The 18,560-nt window shown below is 43.1% G+C and overlaps 1 protein-coding gene across 1 annotated transcript in view; it reads right to left on the bottom strand.

Moving 5' to 3' along the window:
* LOC110499120 (unconventional myosin-Id) overlaps positions 1-18,560 on the bottom strand; it is a 123,481-nt gene that overhangs the window by 43,566 nt on the left and 61,355 nt on the right. The window contains exons 17-20 of the mRNA XM_036955947.2: positions 4,027-4,250; positions 3,319-3,457; positions 2,933-3,037; positions 2,423-2,536 (exon numbers count right to left, since the gene is read on the bottom strand). Of these exons, the coding sequence (XP_036811842.2) occupies positions 2,423-2,536; positions 2,933-3,037; positions 3,319-3,457; positions 4,027-4,250 (582 nt within the window). The remainder of the gene's footprint in view (positions 1-2,422; positions 2,537-2,932; positions 3,038-3,318; positions 3,458-4,026; positions 4,251-18,560) is intronic.

Below are 18,560 nucleotides of genomic sequence, written 5' to 3'. Positions count from 1 at the left end.
AACCATTTGTCAGCCATGTAGCCACTGCTGCACGCTGACTGGTCTCATGTACATTTCGTGGGTTTTATTCACTTCTGAGAAAAGGGCGGTCCATGACGCCGACATAATGTCTGGGCTCACGGGGGTGTGGCCACTGACTAGTTAAAACTAAACAAGTATCTCATTTAGAAAGCCAACATGACACAAATAGTTTCATATTGAATCATATATTTTACACAACATTCAGGTAGAAAACTAATAACTGAGAAATGTACACTTCCAAAGCTACTGTTATTCTGTGCTACCGTCCTTACTGATGTCACAAAAATAAAAAACAACTTCGACAGGATTGTTCTTTAAAATACCCACGGACCATTCCCACATTCTGAAAAATATAAATATGGTTTAATCCTCCAATTTAGGGGATTGGGAGTTGAACAAAGAGAAGCTCTTTGTTCCATAGGTTTATTTCCCCTCTCTTTCTGCATGACCAGGGGAGAGAGTCTCTGCCAGGAATTTATGACCTATCGTAAAGTCATAAAAGAGAGAGTGAGAGAGGGGTGACAATGGCACACATGTAATATGTTGTGTGTGGTGTGTGTGTTAGTTACAATACATGATGTCATACATGTAACATACATACACAATGTTCTATATGTCTGTATTGTGTGTTATGTCATTCTCTACCCCTCTGCGTACATCTTGTTATACAGTGAGTGTACAAAACATTAAGAACACCTTCTTAGCACCCCTAAGCCTCCGGGGCATTAACTCTACAAGGTGCCGAAAGCGTTCCACAGGGATGATGGCCCATGTTGACTCCAATGCTTCCCACAGTTGTGTCAAGTTGGCTGGATGTCCTTTGGGTGGTGGACCATTCTCGACACACAGGAAACCCAGCAACATTGCAGTTCTTGACTAACTCAAACCGGTGCGCCTGGCACCTACTACCATACCCCATTCAAAGGCACTTACATTTTTTTAATTTGCCCCCTGAATGACTCACACACACAATCCATGTCTCAATTGTCTCAAGGCTTAAAAATGCTTCTTTAACCCGTCTCCTCCCTTCATCTACACTGATTGGAGTGGATTTAACACGTGAGCTCAGTAAAGGATCATAGCGTTCACCTGATCAGTCTATGTCATGGAAAGAGTTCCTAATATGTTTTGTACACTTAGTCTATATCTCTAAGTCTGCACCATTTAACAATACTGATGATTCTGTCTGGTTACCTTCTGCATTAGACTGAGTGTCCAACACACAGCCTTCCCTCTCCGGGCTCTCATGTGTGTGTGTGTGTGTGTGTGTGTGTGTGTGTGTGTGTGTGTGTGTGTGTGTGTGTGTGTGTGTGTGTGTGTGTGTGTGTGTGTGTGTGTGTGTGTGTGTGTGTGTGTGTGTGTGTGTGTGTGTGTGTGTGTGTGTGTGTGTGTGTGTGTGTGTGTAAACAATAGCCGATAGCCCTTCAGGCAGCTCTATTCTTCTCCTAGCCCTGCTTTTCCATTTCTCATTTCCATTACAGATGCAACGATAAGACCGGGGTGTTTGTCCTATAATTCTTTTTTGTCAGATTGAACACTGTGCTTCCTTATCAAAAGAACGGAGGGGATATCTGGCCCCCCTCTCTCTCCTTTCTTCTCTCTTTCTACCTTCTCCCTTTCTTCCCCCCTCTGCCTCGCTACCACTACCTCTCTCACTCCTCAGCCTCGCTTTCATTCACCCCCCATCTCACTCGCTGTTTCTTCCTCCCTTTCTTTCCCCCTTTCTGCTCTTTATCCACAAGGTTAACTTTCAAGATATAAGCCACCTGCACTGCAATACTAGAGATTAAACTTTGGGACGCACTTTGACTACTTGAAAACGAGAGGTTCAAATTCAGGTGTACTGCAGGTTACATAAACAGAGTTGTGATGAAAAGCCATGAAAAAATAAATCAATAGCAGGGACGTGCTGCTGTAAATCTAAAAAGAACCCAGAGGACTTAACCACGGGAAACAAGGATCATAGGATCCGTGTGCCTTATCGTCCACCAAATCAGTGAGAACGTTTTTTTTTTAACACAACATTAATGCAGTGGATAAAGGATGGGAAGAGTTGTACATTTAAACCTTGTTGCCTTAGCGACAAATAACAGTCTCCGTACGTAGTATGATAAGATCATCTCTAAGACGAGAGTTGATAACAATTACGATTAGTTCAAACAAAACAAAATTCCATTTCATCTCCTTTAAATCAGTCTACGGAGACGTGAAAATGGCAATTATTCCATTATCTCTACATAGTGTTTCATTTCCTGTTCCACAAACCATGCTATTAATCAATTATCAATTGAGAATGACTTTTAGAGACCCTTTAGACTGTTTAGAGCCACAGCTAGTAAGATGTCCATTCATTTCAACTACACAATACACTATATTAACCACACAGGGGAGGTGCTCTTACATTGTAGAGGGGGATGCTCTTCATGGGCTTGTACTGCTTGAGGGGGTCCATCTTGTATAGGTGGCGGTCTGTGATGAGGACGGCCCGGTCCTCTGCCTTGTGGAAACGGTTGATCTGGGATACACAAAGACCCTTATCCGTCACCCCACAGGAGACCCCACACACACAGCCAACACACACAACTGGGAGTTGGCTAAACTCAGGGACAGTTGGGTGAGAATGTGTGTGTGTGTGCAGGGGCAGACTGGCCATCTGGCATGTTGGGCAAATGCCAGATGGCTGGTCCATTTTATTACATTTTATTGTCATTTTTTTTCTCCGCAAAATTAGAATTTTCTGGGGCCTCAAGGAAAATAATTGTCTGGTGTGTCAAAAATGTCAGGGCCGATTTCTGGTCCCAGTCTGCCCCCGCAATAGATGTGATCGTATTCTCTATTCTGTGTATGGTGTATGTGTCCACCTGTGTGGTATAGGGTTTGGGTTAGTTAATAGTCCCCAACCCTACTGTACCTTGCGCACGTTACAGGAGAAGAGCACTCTCATGAACTTGTCCTTACGCTGCAACTCACAGGACACCAAGGTGAAGGAGGATGCTGTGTCAGGACTGTCTCGCTTCTGAAAACACACATACACACAGAGAGAGAGAGAGACAAAGACTGTCATTAAGATCAACTCCTCTACAAAGAAAAAACACTTTCCATAAAAATGTAGTTCAAAACACACACACACACACGTCACACACCCCCCCCCTACTGCACCACCGACAAAAAACGCACACACATTTACAACTAAATTAAAATTAAAAACAACATCAGAAACACACACATCAACCTCTAACCTCTCCCTTTGAGGAGCTCAGAGCAAGTGTCAGAACCCCCCTAGCCAATCCAACTCACCAGGTAGTTGCCCTCCCAGGTCCTTTGCAGCCCCAGGTCAGGTCTCTGGCCCTTGAGGGCCTCCAGGGTGGCCACCTTTGCCCTGATCTGCAGTTTCTCCTCTGGAGTCAGGTCTTTGATCAGAGTCCACGCCCACCACCTAGAGCAGCATGGAAACACCCACAGGAATAGCAATGGAGCCAAGATATCGACTCTGACACTGTAGAGTCTATGGTCTTGATAACATGATTGGCTATTTCTGACGTGATGATACTGCATAACAGGGATTTTGGGGGGGGGGGGGGGGGGGCTGCACTCTCTCTGACATGAAACATCCTTCCTTTAAACTGTACTTTCAAAGCATCAAGTGTGAAATTTCACTTTCTCCGGATGAAAGTATTGAACGAGGCTTTGATGGGGAAAAATCTATGTCCACCACAGACCTGAGGCTGGAAGACACATGGGTAAAAACCTTCAAAGGAAACCAGTTGGAGTAGAAAACTGTACACTCCACACAACTCGTACTACACTGATAATACTGATGGAAGGGCTTACAGTGCATCGTGTTCAAGGGTTGATGTTTTACCCGAACAGAGGTGGGATTACTCATACTACAACCCCTTGTGTGTGTGTGTGTGTGTGTGTGTGTGTGTGTGTGTGTGTGTGTGTGTGTGTGTGTGTGTGTGTGTGTGTGTGTGTGTGTGTGTGCGCGCGCGACACTTTGTTTACCTGTTGTAGATGCTCCGCAGCGCCTCTTCAAACTTCCGCAGGACTTTGGGCGGCGTGGGCCACTTGACGTGCTTGCCATGGTCCTTCATGGAGCGCACGTTCTTGAATTTGCGGTTGACGTCCTTGATGTAGGACTTGACCTTGTAGTGCTGGTAGGCCCGCAGGATGATCAGGGCGGCTCGCATGCGCCTGTAACGCATCCTGGCTATGGTACCGCGCCATACCTGGTGAAGAGAATGGATAGGTTACCACAGTGGGAATGAGTAAGCCTCTATGGATCCTGTACCTCCCAATAACAACTATTAGTTTAACAGGATGTGTGTCTAGAGTATGAAACACACTGTTAATATAACAAAAACGTATAAATGAAGGCAGCCTATATTTGAGCAACATTTTCTCGGACACATTTCAAATGAGATACAGTACGTTCAGATGCATAAACTCGAGCAAGACAGACCAAAAGATTCACATAATTCAATGACACATTCATGTTAGTAACTGTAAATCGGAACAGCGTGTATGTTGGGAGTCTTATTGAAAAGAATGCCTAAAATAACTGGTATGTACATTTTTATGATCTGAAGCAAGAAAGCCAAAACAAAGATTCACATCATAAAATGTTACTGTAAATCTGAACAGCATGTGTGTTGGACTCGTATTGAAAAGAATGCTCTGAGCCGGCGTAACCAAACTTTCAGTTACACCCCCCCCCACCCTATCAACCGCTCCGGAACACCCCCCAGAAAACATGAATAATAAATGGTAGTGGGACCCCAGGGAGACATGTCTCCTGCTCCTTCCTCACTAAAACCATTGCCATATGCTCCTTTTTGACTTCATATTGATTCATAGACCCGTACCAGTCTATTTAACTTACTGTAAACAACAAAGACCCTATACAGTGCTGACAGTCTCAATTGTGTTTGATGTTGACACTCAAGCGCAACTCAATGTTGCAGTCATGTAATTAATATACTGTATATCAATGGTAACGCATCAGTCTTAGTCACACAGTACATGAATTCTAATATGCTGTAATTCTGCAGATCATGAATATTTGATTCCTTAACGTATGTATGTTTGGCGGTGGTTGATTTGAAAAATAGTCTCTGACATTAGCATATTAAATATTGGGGAAGTGTTTCACCTGGGGAGGTTGATTATGTGGTTATTAAATATACAGTTGAAATCGGAAGTCTACATACACTCAGGTTGGAGTCATTAAAACTTGGTTTTCAACCACTCCACAAATTTCTTGTTCACAAACTATAGTTATGGCAAGTGAGTTAAGACATCTACTTTGTCCATGACAAGTAATTTTTCCAACAATTGTTAACAGACAGATTATTTCACTTCATCACAATTCCAGTGGGTCAGAAGTTAACATACACAAAGATTGTAGATTGTAAATTGTAGACCTCCACAAGTCTGGTTCATCCTTGGGAGCAATTTCCAAACGCCTGAAGGTACCATGTTCATCTGTACAAACAATAGTACACAAGTATAAACACCATGGGACCACACAGCCATCATACCGCTCAAGAAGGAGAAGCGTTCTGTCTCCTAGAGATGAACGTACTTTGGTGTGAAAAGTGCAAATCAATCCCAGAACAACAGCAAAGGACCTTGTGAAGATGCTGGAGGAAACGGGTACAAAAGTATCTATATCCACAGTAAAAACGAGTCATATATTGACATAACCTGAAAGGCCGCTCAGCAAGGAAGAAGTCATTGCTCCAAAACCGCCATAAAAAAGCCAGACTACGGTTTGCAACTGCACATGGGGACAAAGATTGTACTTTTTGGAGAAATGTCCTCTGGTCTGATGAAACAAAAATAGAACTGTTTGGCCATAATGACCATCGTTATGTTTGGAGGAGAAAGGGGATGCTTGCAAGCCGAAGAACACCCTCCCAACCGTGAAGCACGGGGGTGGCAGCATCATGTTGTGGGGGTGATTTGCTGCAGGAGGGACTGGTGCACTTCACAAAATAGATGGCAACATGAGAAAGGAAAATGATGTGGATATATTGAAGCAACATCTCAAGACATCAGTCAGGAAGTTAAAGCTTGGTCGCAAATGGGTCTTCCAAATGGACAATAACCCCAAGCATACTTCCAAAGTTGTGGCAAAATGGCTTAAGGACAACAAAGTCAAGGTATTGGAGTGACCATCACAAAGCCCTGACCTCAATCCTATAGAAAATATGTGGGCAGAACTGAAAAAGCATGTGCAAGCAAGGAGGCCTACAAACCTGACTCAGTTACACCAGCTCTGTCAGGAGTAATGGGACAAAATTCACCCAAATTATTGTGGGAAGCTTGTGGAAGGCTACCCAAAACATTTGACCCAGGTTAAACAATTTAAAGGCAATTCTGCCAAATACTAATTGAGTGTATGTAAACTTCTGACCCACTGGGAATGTGATGAAAGAAACAAAAGCTGAAATAAATCATTCTTCTTAAAATAATGTGGTGATCCTAACTGACCTAAGACAGTGAATTTTTACTAGGATTAAATGTCAGGAATTGTGAAAAACTTCCGACTTCAACTGTAGCTAAACACCATTGATTTCTGCCTGTTGCTTTTATTCATTTAACCTACAAAGTACAAATACACAGAATACAATGCCAAAAAGATGTCTTAAGTATCCAAAATCTAATCTAATCTACTTTAAAGATTCACCACAGCTACAGTAACACTACGGTCCATTCAGAGGCCACCTCTAGTCTAGTGGATCAATCACACAGAGATAAATGAAGGACAGTCAAGAGTGAACTGTCCCTCACTGATGACCTCAAACTCCCCTTTGCCCCTCCATTTTGCTGCCCTAGCGTACTCATAAATAATGGAGGATGGAAGAGATGAGCCTGCAGGAAGCCTGTCTTAGGCGTCTCACAGTATGGACATTGCAATGTATTGCCCTGACCACATCTGCAGTCCTCATGCCTCCTTGCAGCATGCCTAAGGCACGTTCACGCAGATGAGCAGGGACCCTGGGCATCTTTCTTTTGGTGTTTTTCCAGAGTCAGTAGAAAGAGCTCGTAGGTGTCCTAAGTTTTCATAACTGTGGCCTTAATTGCCTACCGTCTGTAAGCTGTTAAGACACTGTTTTTTTGCTGAGTTTACTTCAAGGTCTCAGAACGAGTGACGTCACCGATTGAAACGCTATTAGCGCGCATCAACTAATTAGCCATTTCACACCGGTTACACTCATCCCCTTTGACCGCCTCCTTTACCGCAGCAACAAGTGACCCGGGTCAACAGCATCAATGGGATCAACTATTTTTTCTCCGAATACAAATCGCTTTCTTTATGGCAGTCATTTTACTTACGGCCCTTGGAAATGACCTGCATGTCTGCAGTTATAAAAAAGGTTTAAAATGCAATATATTGATTTACAAATACAAATCAAAAAGGTGTTTGTTTGTGGATAGTGAATTGCATTTGTGGAAAGCAATTTACATTTGTGGATTGGTGATTTACATTTGTGAATACATTTGGCATGATATTGATCCCATAGATCTGCTCCTACACTGAACAAAAACATAAACGCTACATGTAAAAGTGCTTGTCTCATGTTTCATGAGCTGAAATAAAAGATCACAGAAACGTTCCATACACACAAAAAGCTAATTTCTCTCAAATGTTGTGCACAAATGTGTTTACATCCCTGTTAGTGAGCATTTTATCTTTTGTCAAGATAATCCATCCACCTGACAGGTGTGGTATATCAAGAAGCTTGTGCTGAGGACAATAAAAGGCCACTTAAAAAATGTGCAGTTTTGTCACACAACACAATGTCAAATAAGTTTTAAGGGAGTGTGCAATTGGCATGCTGACTGCAGGAATGTCCACCAGAACTGTTGCCAGATCATTTTATGTTAATTCCTCTACCGTAAGCTGCCTCCAACGTCGTTTTAGAGAATTTGGCAGTACATCCAACCGGCCTGACAACTGAGGGGGAGGGCGGGGTGCTGAGGAGTATTTCTGTCTGTAATAAAGCCTTTTTGTGGGGATAAACTCAGTCTGATTGGCTGGGCCTGGCTCCCCAGTGGATGAGCCTACACCCTCCCAGGCCCACCCATGTGAAATCCATAGATTAGGGCCTAACAAATTTAATTAAATTGAATGATTTCCTTATATGAACTGTAACTCAGCAAAATCTTTGAAATTGTTGCATGTTGCGTTTATATTTTTGTTCAGTATATACAGCACATTTGGAAAGTATTCAGGCTTCATCCACATTTTATTACATTACAGCCTTATTCTAAAATTGATTAAATTGTCACCCCCCCCCATCAATCCACACACAATAATTACAAAAGCAAAAACTGGTTTTTAGACAACAAAAAAATGTATAGCACATTTACATAAGTATTCATACCCTTTACTCAGTACTTTGTTGAAGCACCTTTGGCAGCGATTACACATGTGTATTTGGAGAGTCGCTGCACATCTATTTTCAGGTCTCTCCAGAGATGTTCGATTGGGTTCAAGTCCGGGCTCTGGTTGGGCCACTTAAAGACATTCAGAGACTTGTCCCGAAGCCACTATTGCATTGTATTGGCTATGTACTTAGGGTCATTGTCCTGGAAGGTGTCTGAGGTCCTGAGCACTCTAGAGCAGGTTTTCATCAAGGATCTCTCTGTACTTTGCTCCATTCATCTTTCCCTCGATCCTGAATAGTCTCCCAGTCCCTGCCACTGAAAAACATTCCCACGGCATGATGTTGCCACCACGCTTCACCATAGGGATGGTGTCAGGTTTCCTCCAGATGTGACGCTTAGCATTCAGGACAAATATTTAAATATTGGTTTCATCAGACCAGAGAATCTTGTTTCTCATGGTCTGAGAGTCCTTTAGGTGCCTTTTGGAAAACACCAAGCCGGCTGTCATGTACCTTTTACTGGGGAGTGGCTTCCGTCTGGCCACTCTACCATAAAGGCCTGATTGGTGGAATGCTGCAGAGATGGTTGTCCTTCTGGAAGGTTCTCCCATTTCCACAGAGGAACTCCGGAGCTCTGTCAGAGTGACCATCGTGTTCTTGGTCACCTCCCTGACGAAGGCCCTTCTCCCCCGATTGCTCAGTTCGGCCGGGTAGCCAGCTCTAGGAAGAGTCTTGGTGGTTCCAAGCTTCTGCCATTTAAGAATGATGGAGGCCACTGTGTTCTTGGGGACCTTCACTGCTGCAGAATTTTTTTTGGTACCCTTCCCCAGATCTGGACCTCGGTTATGATATTTGTGCATCTGTAACTTTCTCACTCATCATTATTGACGATTCAGTCAGGACTATCTGTAATCATGGTAGCATCCACATTAATGTAGAATTGTTTAGAAACATATTCTATTCTCATTTACAAAAAAAGTGACTCCAGAATGACAATAGATTATTTACCATTAATTTCTATTGGGCACAAAATAATCTGAAACACAACCAAAACAAACAGCAAATACATCGAGCAGGTTTGTAGAGTCGCAAGCTTGATGTAATCATTGCGTGCTAGGAATATGGGACCAAATACTAAAACTTTAATACACATATACTGTAAGTGCATACTGTTCAACCTCTCTTTCGTATCGTCTGAGATTCCCAAAGATTGGAAAGCTGCCGCGGTCATCCCCCTCTTCAAAAGGGGGAGACACTCTAGACCCAAACTGCTACAGACCTATATCTATCCTACCCTGCATTTCTAAGGTCTTCGAAAGCCAAGTTAACAAACAGATTACTGACCATTTTGAATCACATCGTACCTTCTCCGCAATGCATTCTGGTTTCCGAGCTGGTCATGGATGCACCTCAGCCACGCTCAAGGTCCTTAACGATATCATAACCGCCATCGATAAGAGACATTACTGTGCAGCTGTATTCATCGACCTGGCCAAGGCTTTCGACTCTGTCAATCACCACATTCTTATTGGCAGACTCAACAGCCTTGGTTTCTCAAATGATTGCCTCGCCTGGTTCACCAACTACTTCACCAACTACTTCTCTGATAGAGTTCAGTGTGTCAAATCGGAGGGCCTGTTGTCCGGACCTCTGGCAGTCTCTATGGGGTCGGGCCGACTCTCTTCTCTGTATACATAAAGGATGTCGCTCTTGCTGCTGGTGATTCTCTGATCCACCTCTACGCAGATGACACCATTCTGTATACTTCTGGCCCTTCTTTGGACACTGTGTTAACTAACCTCCAGACAAGCTTAATTTCCATACAACTCTCCTTCCGAAGCCTCCAACTGCTCTTAAAAGCAAATAAAACTAAATGCATGCTATTCAACCGATCATTGCCCGCACCTGCCCGCCCATCCAGCAACACTACTCTGGACGGCTGTGACTTAGAATACGTGGATTACTACAAATACCTAGGTGTCTGGCTAGACTGTAAACTCTCCTTCCAGACTCACATTAAGCATCTCCAATCAAAAATTAAATCTAGAATCGGCTTCCTATTTTGCAACTAAGCTTCCTTCACTCATGCTGCCAAACATACCCTCGTAAAACTGACCATCCTACCGATCCTTGACTTCGGCGATGTCATCTATAAAATAGCCTCCAACACTCTACTCAGTAAACTGGATGTAGTCTATCACAGTGCCATCCGTTTTGCCACCAAAGCCCCATATACTACCCACCACTGCGACCTGTATGCTCTCGTTGGATGGCCCTCACTTCATACTCGTCGCCAAACCCACTGGCTACAGGTTATCGACAAGTCTCTGCTAGGTAAAGCCCCGCCCTATCTCAGCTCGCTGGTCACCATAGCAGCATCCACTCGTAGGGTTTGGGGCTTTACCTGCCACGCGCTCCAGCAGGTATATCTCACTGGTCACCCCCAAAGCCAATTCTTCCTTTGGTCGCCTTTCCTTCCAGTTCTCTGCTGCCACTGACTGGAACGAACTGCAAAAACCACTGAAGCTGGAGATTCCCATCTCCCTCACTAGCTTTAAGAACCAGCTGTCAGAGCAGCTCACAGATCACTGCACCTGTTCATAGCCCATCTGTATACAGCCCATCTATCTACCTCATCCCCATACTGTATGTATTTATTTTGCTCCTTTTGCATCACAGTATCTCTACTTGCACATCTACCATTCCAGTGTTTAATTGCCATATTGTAATTACTTCACCACCATGGCCTATTTATTGCCTTAACTCCCTTATTTGACCTAATATGCACTAACTGTATTTAGACTTTGTTTTCTTTTTTTCTACTGTATTATTGACTGTATGTTTTGTTCATTCCATGTGTAACTCTGTGTTGTTGTACAGTGGGGCAAAAAAGTATTTAGTCAGCCACCAATTGTGCAAGTTCTCCCACTTAAAAAGATGAGAGAGGCCTGTAATTTTCATCATAGGTACACTTCAACTATGACAGACAAACTGAGAAAACAAATCCAGAAAATCACATTGTAGGATTTTTAATGAATTTATTTGCTAATTATGGTGGAAAATAAGTATTTGGTCAATAGCAAAAGTTTCTCAATAGGTTTTCACACACTGTTGCTGGTATTTTGACTTTCAACTCCCTCCAAAGATTTTCTATGGGGTTGAGATCTGGAGACTGGCAAGCCACTCCAGGACCTTGAAATGCTTCTTACGAAGCCACTCCTTCGTTGCCCGTGTGGTGTGTTTGGGATCATTGTCATCATCTTCAATGCCCTTGCTGATGGAAGGAGGTTCTCACTCAAAATCTCACGATACATGGCCCCATTCATTCTTTCCTTTACACGGATGAGAGTCCTGGTCCCTTTGCAGAAAAACAGCCCCAAAGCATGATGTTTCCACCCCCATGCTTCACAGTAGGTATGGTGTTCTTTGGATGCAACTCAGCATTCTTTGTCCTCCAAACACGACGATTTGAGTTTTTACCAAAAAGTTATATTTTGGTTTCATCTGACCATATGACATTCTCCCAATCTTCTTCTGGATCATCCAAATGCTCTCTAGCAAACTTCAGACGAGCCTGGACATGTACTGTCTTAAGCAGGGGGACACGTCTGGCACTGCAGAATTTGAGTCCCTGGCGGCATAGTGTGTTACTGATGGCAGGCTTTGTTACTTTGGTCCCAGCTCTCTGCAGGTCATTCACTAGGTCCCCCTGTGTGGTTCTGGGATTTTTGCTCACCATTCTTGTGATCATTTTGACCCCACGGGGTGAGATCTTGCGTGGAGCCCCAGATCGAGGGAGATTATCAGTGGTCTTGTATGTCTTCCAATTCCTAATAATTGCTCCCACAGTTGATTTCTTCAAACCAAGCTGCTTACCTATTGCAGATTCAGTCTTACCAGCCTGGTGCATGTCTACAATTTTGTTTCTGGTGTCCTTTGACAGCTCTTTGGTCTTGGCCATAGTGGAGTTTGGAGTGTGACTGTTTGAGGTTGTGGACAGGTGTCTTTTATACTGATAACAAGTTCAATCAGGTGCCATTAATACAGGTAACGAGTGGAGGACAGAGGAGCCTCTTAAAGAAGAAGTTACAAGTCTGTGAGAGCCAGAAATCTTGCGTGTTTGTAGGGTGACCAAATACTTATTTTGCACCATAATTTGCACCATTATCTTGGCCAGGTCGGAGTTTCAAATGAGAACTTGTTCTCAACTAGCTTACCTGGTTAAATAATTAATTTTTTAAAAGTATATTTGTCCCAATCATTTTGGTCCCCTAAAATGGGGGGACTATGTACAAAATGTGCTGTAATTTCTAAACAGTTCACCCGATATGGATGAAAATACCCACAAATTATAGCTGACTGTCTGCATTTTAACCTCATAGTCATTGTATAGTTTCAAATCCAAAGTGCTGGAGTACAGAGCCAAAACAACAACAAAAATTGCCAATTCGTCACAATATTTTGGACTGAGCATTCCACTCAATGCATCGTCAATGAGCGCTGATGAAGATGCATTACAGTGGCTTGGAAATACGATGACATTCAAAAGGAGGCAAATAACTAGTAGAAAAACAAAAGAATGGGGATGGATTTTTGCTAGCTAACGTTGGCATTGCTAGCTATTTTGATGAACTTTGTTAGTTAATGACAACATTGCCAACTGTCTAAAGTAAATTTGATGGTAAAGTAGTTTCCTACTGAATATTTGACTACTTTAGCAATGTCATCGTATTTCCAGGCAATAGTGTAATTTAGACGAAACAGTAATTAAACCTAGACATTCTGGACGGAGGCTATCACCACTTTCGGGCACCACTATGGCGCCGCCGGTGAAAGGCGGCTTGAGAACGTTCATAACAATGGCATGACGCGACCGAGTGACGGAGGTGAAACCTATGAATACTTTTGTAGCTCACTGTATGTCTCTGGCTAACATCATTTGAATGAACATTCTACATTACCATGGAAATTATTGCATCGTGTTCCCATGAGATTACCAGTCAAATTGCCAGGGATAGACATTCCAAGACCGGTCTATTCATTCTATTTCTATGGTCACACACACCACCGGCCTCTGTCCATCCCCCGCCTTGCTTAGTGTGCAGGCTGCGCAGCAAACAAGTATCCAAGTTTAAACAAAGTTTAAATAAAACATGTCAACTATCCATATATCCTAAATTATCATGATATTATTCAAATGGTACAATTATTTCAAATGCCCATGGCTCTATCTCCCACACACACTGTTGCTTGGCTGTGCTTAAACACAGAGGGGCAGACGGTGTAGAATTATCACGAGTGGGAAGGTGGTGAGAGGAGAGGAGACGACACCCAGGGGAGCGTGGGTAAATCAGGTCAATAACAAGGCCGAAACTCCCTCCTCTCCAGTAAAGCTATCTGATCATCCTTTAACAGACTCCCTCCCTCCATCATGGAGTCGTACTAACCACACACTCCCATGGCTCTGGGGATCCAGATTTATGAGCTCGTCAAAGCCAAATTGGGGGCGTCTCGGGCAGACAAAGTGGGACAGATTGGTACGGCTTTATTAGGGCACTTTGAAATGCATTTTGGGTAGAGAGAGTCCGTCCAGCACAAATCACATACAGATGTAGGATCCTGCCATAGCAGGAAAATAATCCTGCATCAACAGGAAATGTGAATTATTATGTGGATTATAATTGACATTTTTGTAGGGAAAAATCTAGTCTGGAATTTCAGAAGCCTCAAATACATTACACGTTTTCAAATTCCTGCAAACTTTCCTGCAACAAATAAAATGTTATTTGTCACATGCGCCTGCATTGTTGGTTAAGGGCTTGTAACGTAAGCATTTGACAGTGAAATGCTTACTTACATGCCCTTAACCAACAATGCAGTTTTAAGAAAATATTTAATAAATAAACTAAAGTAAAAAAATATATATACTTGCAAAGTAGAATAAAGGTTAAATAAAAAAATATAGTAAATCATACACTATAGGCTAGACTAAGTGCTGCAACTGCTTAAGGCCTAATAAAGAGGCCATCAATCCATCCGTAAAACAAGCCAGGGTTGGCAATACCATTTATAGTCTCTGACTAAACACGCTATACAAAATATCCTTCATGTCATCCACAAAACAAATCAAACATGGAAAGACCGGCGGGGCGACACACTTGACTGCAATCAAATGCCGAATGCCACTATTTCCCTGTCCTCCCGGGACATTTGTTTTTTTCCAGTGAAATGCTCAATACACCAAGGTGGGCGGAGACAGCATCAAGCAGAGTGTGTTACACAATTTATCAAGGGCACCACGCACACACACACACTGACCTCAGGCAAGCACTGGGGACACTGGGCCGAGACACTGGGCCAATGGGTTTTTCGGATTAATCAATCCAGCGCTCGGGTGAACAACACCATCACCACATGCTCAAGGCAGCAGCCAGTGGCTTGCTCCAAAACCCTCTCTAGACGAACATCCTCTATACATGTTCATTATGTTCCCATCATTTGGTTCATGTATTGTGCGGAATTGAGGTTAAAATAGAATAGACTCTTTGTCATGTTGATCGATACAAATATTGATGGAAATCATTGGAATTTGTTAGCAATTTGCGTTGCCTCCATGGACAGATTGTCAGCCACTAACTGAAACAAATAAACCTTTAGAAATGAATGCTTGTATCTTACAGTCAGGTCTGTTAATTATAACATACTGTATTATACATGAATAGACATGTCAAAGGATAGAAAGAAAAGGGGCGATTCTATGAGGAAATAGAGAGAATGGCAAGTGAAGGTCATATCAGAGGAAAGCAGTGCACCTTGGCTGGGAGCCAAACCTTGGTTGCCATGGCGAGAGCCCCCTGTCTACCCATATCCTTCCACACTGTCGAGGAGATGCATTGCTGTCAGGTCAGTGGATTGTTTTGAGTGTAAAACGCCCGGCACTATTTTCTCTTCTTGTTGTTAGTGCAGTGAATCCAAGTGTGAATGTTATACTCAAATAGCCTGCAACGTTTTGTTCTGGTGAGAATCAATTACATTACCAACTCAAGGATACACAGACCAGGATTTATGAATAAAACATAAGCCGGTATTAATTTATTTTGCATTGTATCTCAAATATAAAAACACTATTCATGTATAAGTGTTAGTGAATTCAAAAGGACACGTGCCTGAATGCGTTTCATTCTTTAACAGTATGAAGTTGTTAGGAGGTTGTTGAGGCAGTGGGAAATTGCAGTAAGAGAATACTCAAACGGTTACTGAGCATAGTTGACAGCACAGTGGTAAACAAAGAGCATCAAAGAACACAAGATGTGAACACGGATGAGCTCCGAGAGACAGAAGGGAAAAATCCTTCAGTATAATCAAGAGATATTTCATCATCAAAGTCTTCCACAACAGCAGAGGGTGCAGGTACAGCATCTCCCTAAGCGAAGCCAAAGTCACTGATACAAGGAGTGACAAGAGAAACATGTTTCCCTTTGATTTTGTCTGGAAGAGTGACTATTTTGGGAGGTAGCTACTGTAGGTGTTTTGCAGGTGCCATGCATTTGTAAAATGTACCATAAGTAACAGAACACTTCACATGCTATTTTAATAATGCCTACATCAGATGAATTAGGATCAGGTTAAGTACTGCTGAGGCGTGTGGATAGAGGTGGGATCAGTTCTGGCCCAGTCGGCAGATGGTAGGCTAGGCTAATGCTAGCCTACAGTCTCACTGATAAATCCACAGTCACTCAGACACATGTAACAACAGCAATTAAAGGGGCAATGTGCATTGCAACATCCATTTTTGGACTTATAAAATTAATGATATGTACCCATTGATTCTTAAAGAATATACCTTATAAATGCCTCATGAGTGTGGCTCAACTGGCGTATCCCATCAGAACCCCAAAATATAAGCTTGTTTTACTCCAAATGTTTATAAACAAATGTAAAAACTATAATTTTGATATCGTGGAGGGTCAGTCCTTGCCTCCATAGTTCCGTCTATGGAATTTGAGAATGGATGCATTTCTCCAGCCCCATCCCTCATATTTTTACGGAACCAGTGGCGGTGAGTACGCTTTGTTATTGTTTTAACTGCGGATTGCAGCTTTAATTCCCTGGCTCCCAATACACAGGGGACTCTCTCATGTCTCCCTCTCTCTCTCTCGCCATTCCCAGCCCTGACAGACACCGATGTGGATGGATGAGCTTCCATTTATGAAATACTCATTAAAAATAAATGGGGAAGCTCATGAATCATTCATAAAGTATGTATTTGTGTTGGATAGTAGTATTTAATCCCCTTTAGGTTGGTTCAGATTGGGACTATTGCCCCTTCCTGAGGATAAGGCTCTGATTGTGGTATGGATGCATGCTTGTGAGTTCAACTGACTGCACAGTCCACACTAGGGAGTGTCTAGTGGAGCAGATATGGACCACTGATTGCGGGATGTAGTGCAGTCAGTCAGTGGCGAGGGCAGAGTTGATAGCCGTAAACGTGAGGGTGGATTCAGTGGATCCAGAGTTCTATCTGCTTCTATCCGCGGGGAGGAGAAGAGAGCCAGAGCGGAACGGCTTTGACGGGGCGGAAATGAGGAACGACGGAGCAGAAACGAGGAACGACGGAGCAAAAGGCAGTGTGAAATGAGACGCGGCGGGAGAGAGTCAGGGTGCAAGGAGGGATGAAGGGGCGGTAGGGAGAAAGGCCACATTGTGTACTAGAACCAAGTATGGAGAAGGGCACCTCAAATGTAATATATGGGATCCCTCACTCTTTTATGTGTAGGGTGCAGACAATGACAGGGTATTGTGGTTGTCTGGGGAAGGAGGCTCATAGGGGGAGGGGAAGAGAGCTTGAGGTACTGCCACCCCTGGCATGGTGGGGCCTGTTGGCATAAGCCACAGTGGTGTGCCAGCTGCTGATAAGGGGATTGCTTGGCACAGATGATGAGCTGTGTGTGTAGGGGGCAGGGTGGAAAATAGAGTCAAATACACTAACGTTAGAGGTCTATTTTGCTTATTTGTGGAGGGTGGTGAATGGGAGTGTGTGTGGTCCTGGGTGCTTCTTCTTTTTGACTGAGCGAGCCCTATACCATTCCTTCAACCCCAAAACCTCTCTTTGGGTCGAACATCTGGAATTCATCTCTGGTCTTTCTGCTTGGTTATCAAAGTGGCGACATCCTTTGAGATAGTCCTAAGAGCGAAAAGGAACACACGTCGAGCTCGTCTGCCGGGCAGCCCAACCGGGGCCCTGCAGATCAATACAGAGGCCAAACAATCAATCCTGCAACGAAGCAATTTGGTTGCTTTAACCCTTTGGTGTCTGCGGGCAGTCATATTGCAGCCCAGTCTTTGGAGAGAGCTGCCCGAATGAAAGGTGTTGTGAACGTGAAGGAAACGTAGTTGTACTCCTAGCAATTTGAGTAGCAATAACATGCGCGGTAAATGTATAGCACGTCAATCTTCATTCTGTCACCAATCGTATGAATGGCTCCCAGGTGATTGAATAAAATAGGGGCTCAAATCCCAAACAAGAAGAAGGAAACAGAGAGGTCAGATGCTGACAAATGGACGTTTTGATCTCTGTATCTGTCAGTCAGAGGGGGCATTACCTTTTGAGAAGGTCAGCTAGATTTGACAGCAAAATGACAGGGCCACATTCAACACTACACTCTTAAAAAAAACTATTTCCTCCATCTATTCCCATCTATACAGAAGTATTATGTGTAATGGCATTCTTACCAGAGGTGTCTGAAAGTCAGTGGCTCATTCTCGTGCACAACACAATCACATGACTTTCTTTACCAGCCAATCAAGGGAGGAAGATGTAAAAAAAATTATAATAATTAAAGTCAATATCCATATCCCAATTATATAGCATAGAGAACATTAAATGGAGAATCGGTCGTAATGGAGCAATAACATGGGATTACATTCTGGTCTGTATCAATGTCGTAAAACTGTCTTTAATGATAGAAGGTGCACACATATACGAAATAGATTTTCCTTATGGCTCCAGCATATTCACACTGTTACATAGCTAATGGTTTATATTAAGATTAATATCTGGTTTTCCATCCTCTGAATGCTCCCATAGCACCTCAGGAGCTGTGGTATATTTGTAATATATTCCAACTATTATAAGGGGTCAAT

Source organism: Oncorhynchus mykiss, chromosome 20, assembly GCF_057628025.1.
Source record: "Oncorhynchus mykiss isolate SJ-2025 chromosome 20, ASM5762802v1, whole genome shotgun sequence".
NCBI lineage: Eukaryota > Metazoa > Chordata > Actinopteri > Salmoniformes > Salmonidae > Oncorhynchus > Oncorhynchus mykiss.
Note: the sequence above shows the minus strand (reverse complement) of the source record. Positions and strands in the feature narration are given on the sequence as shown.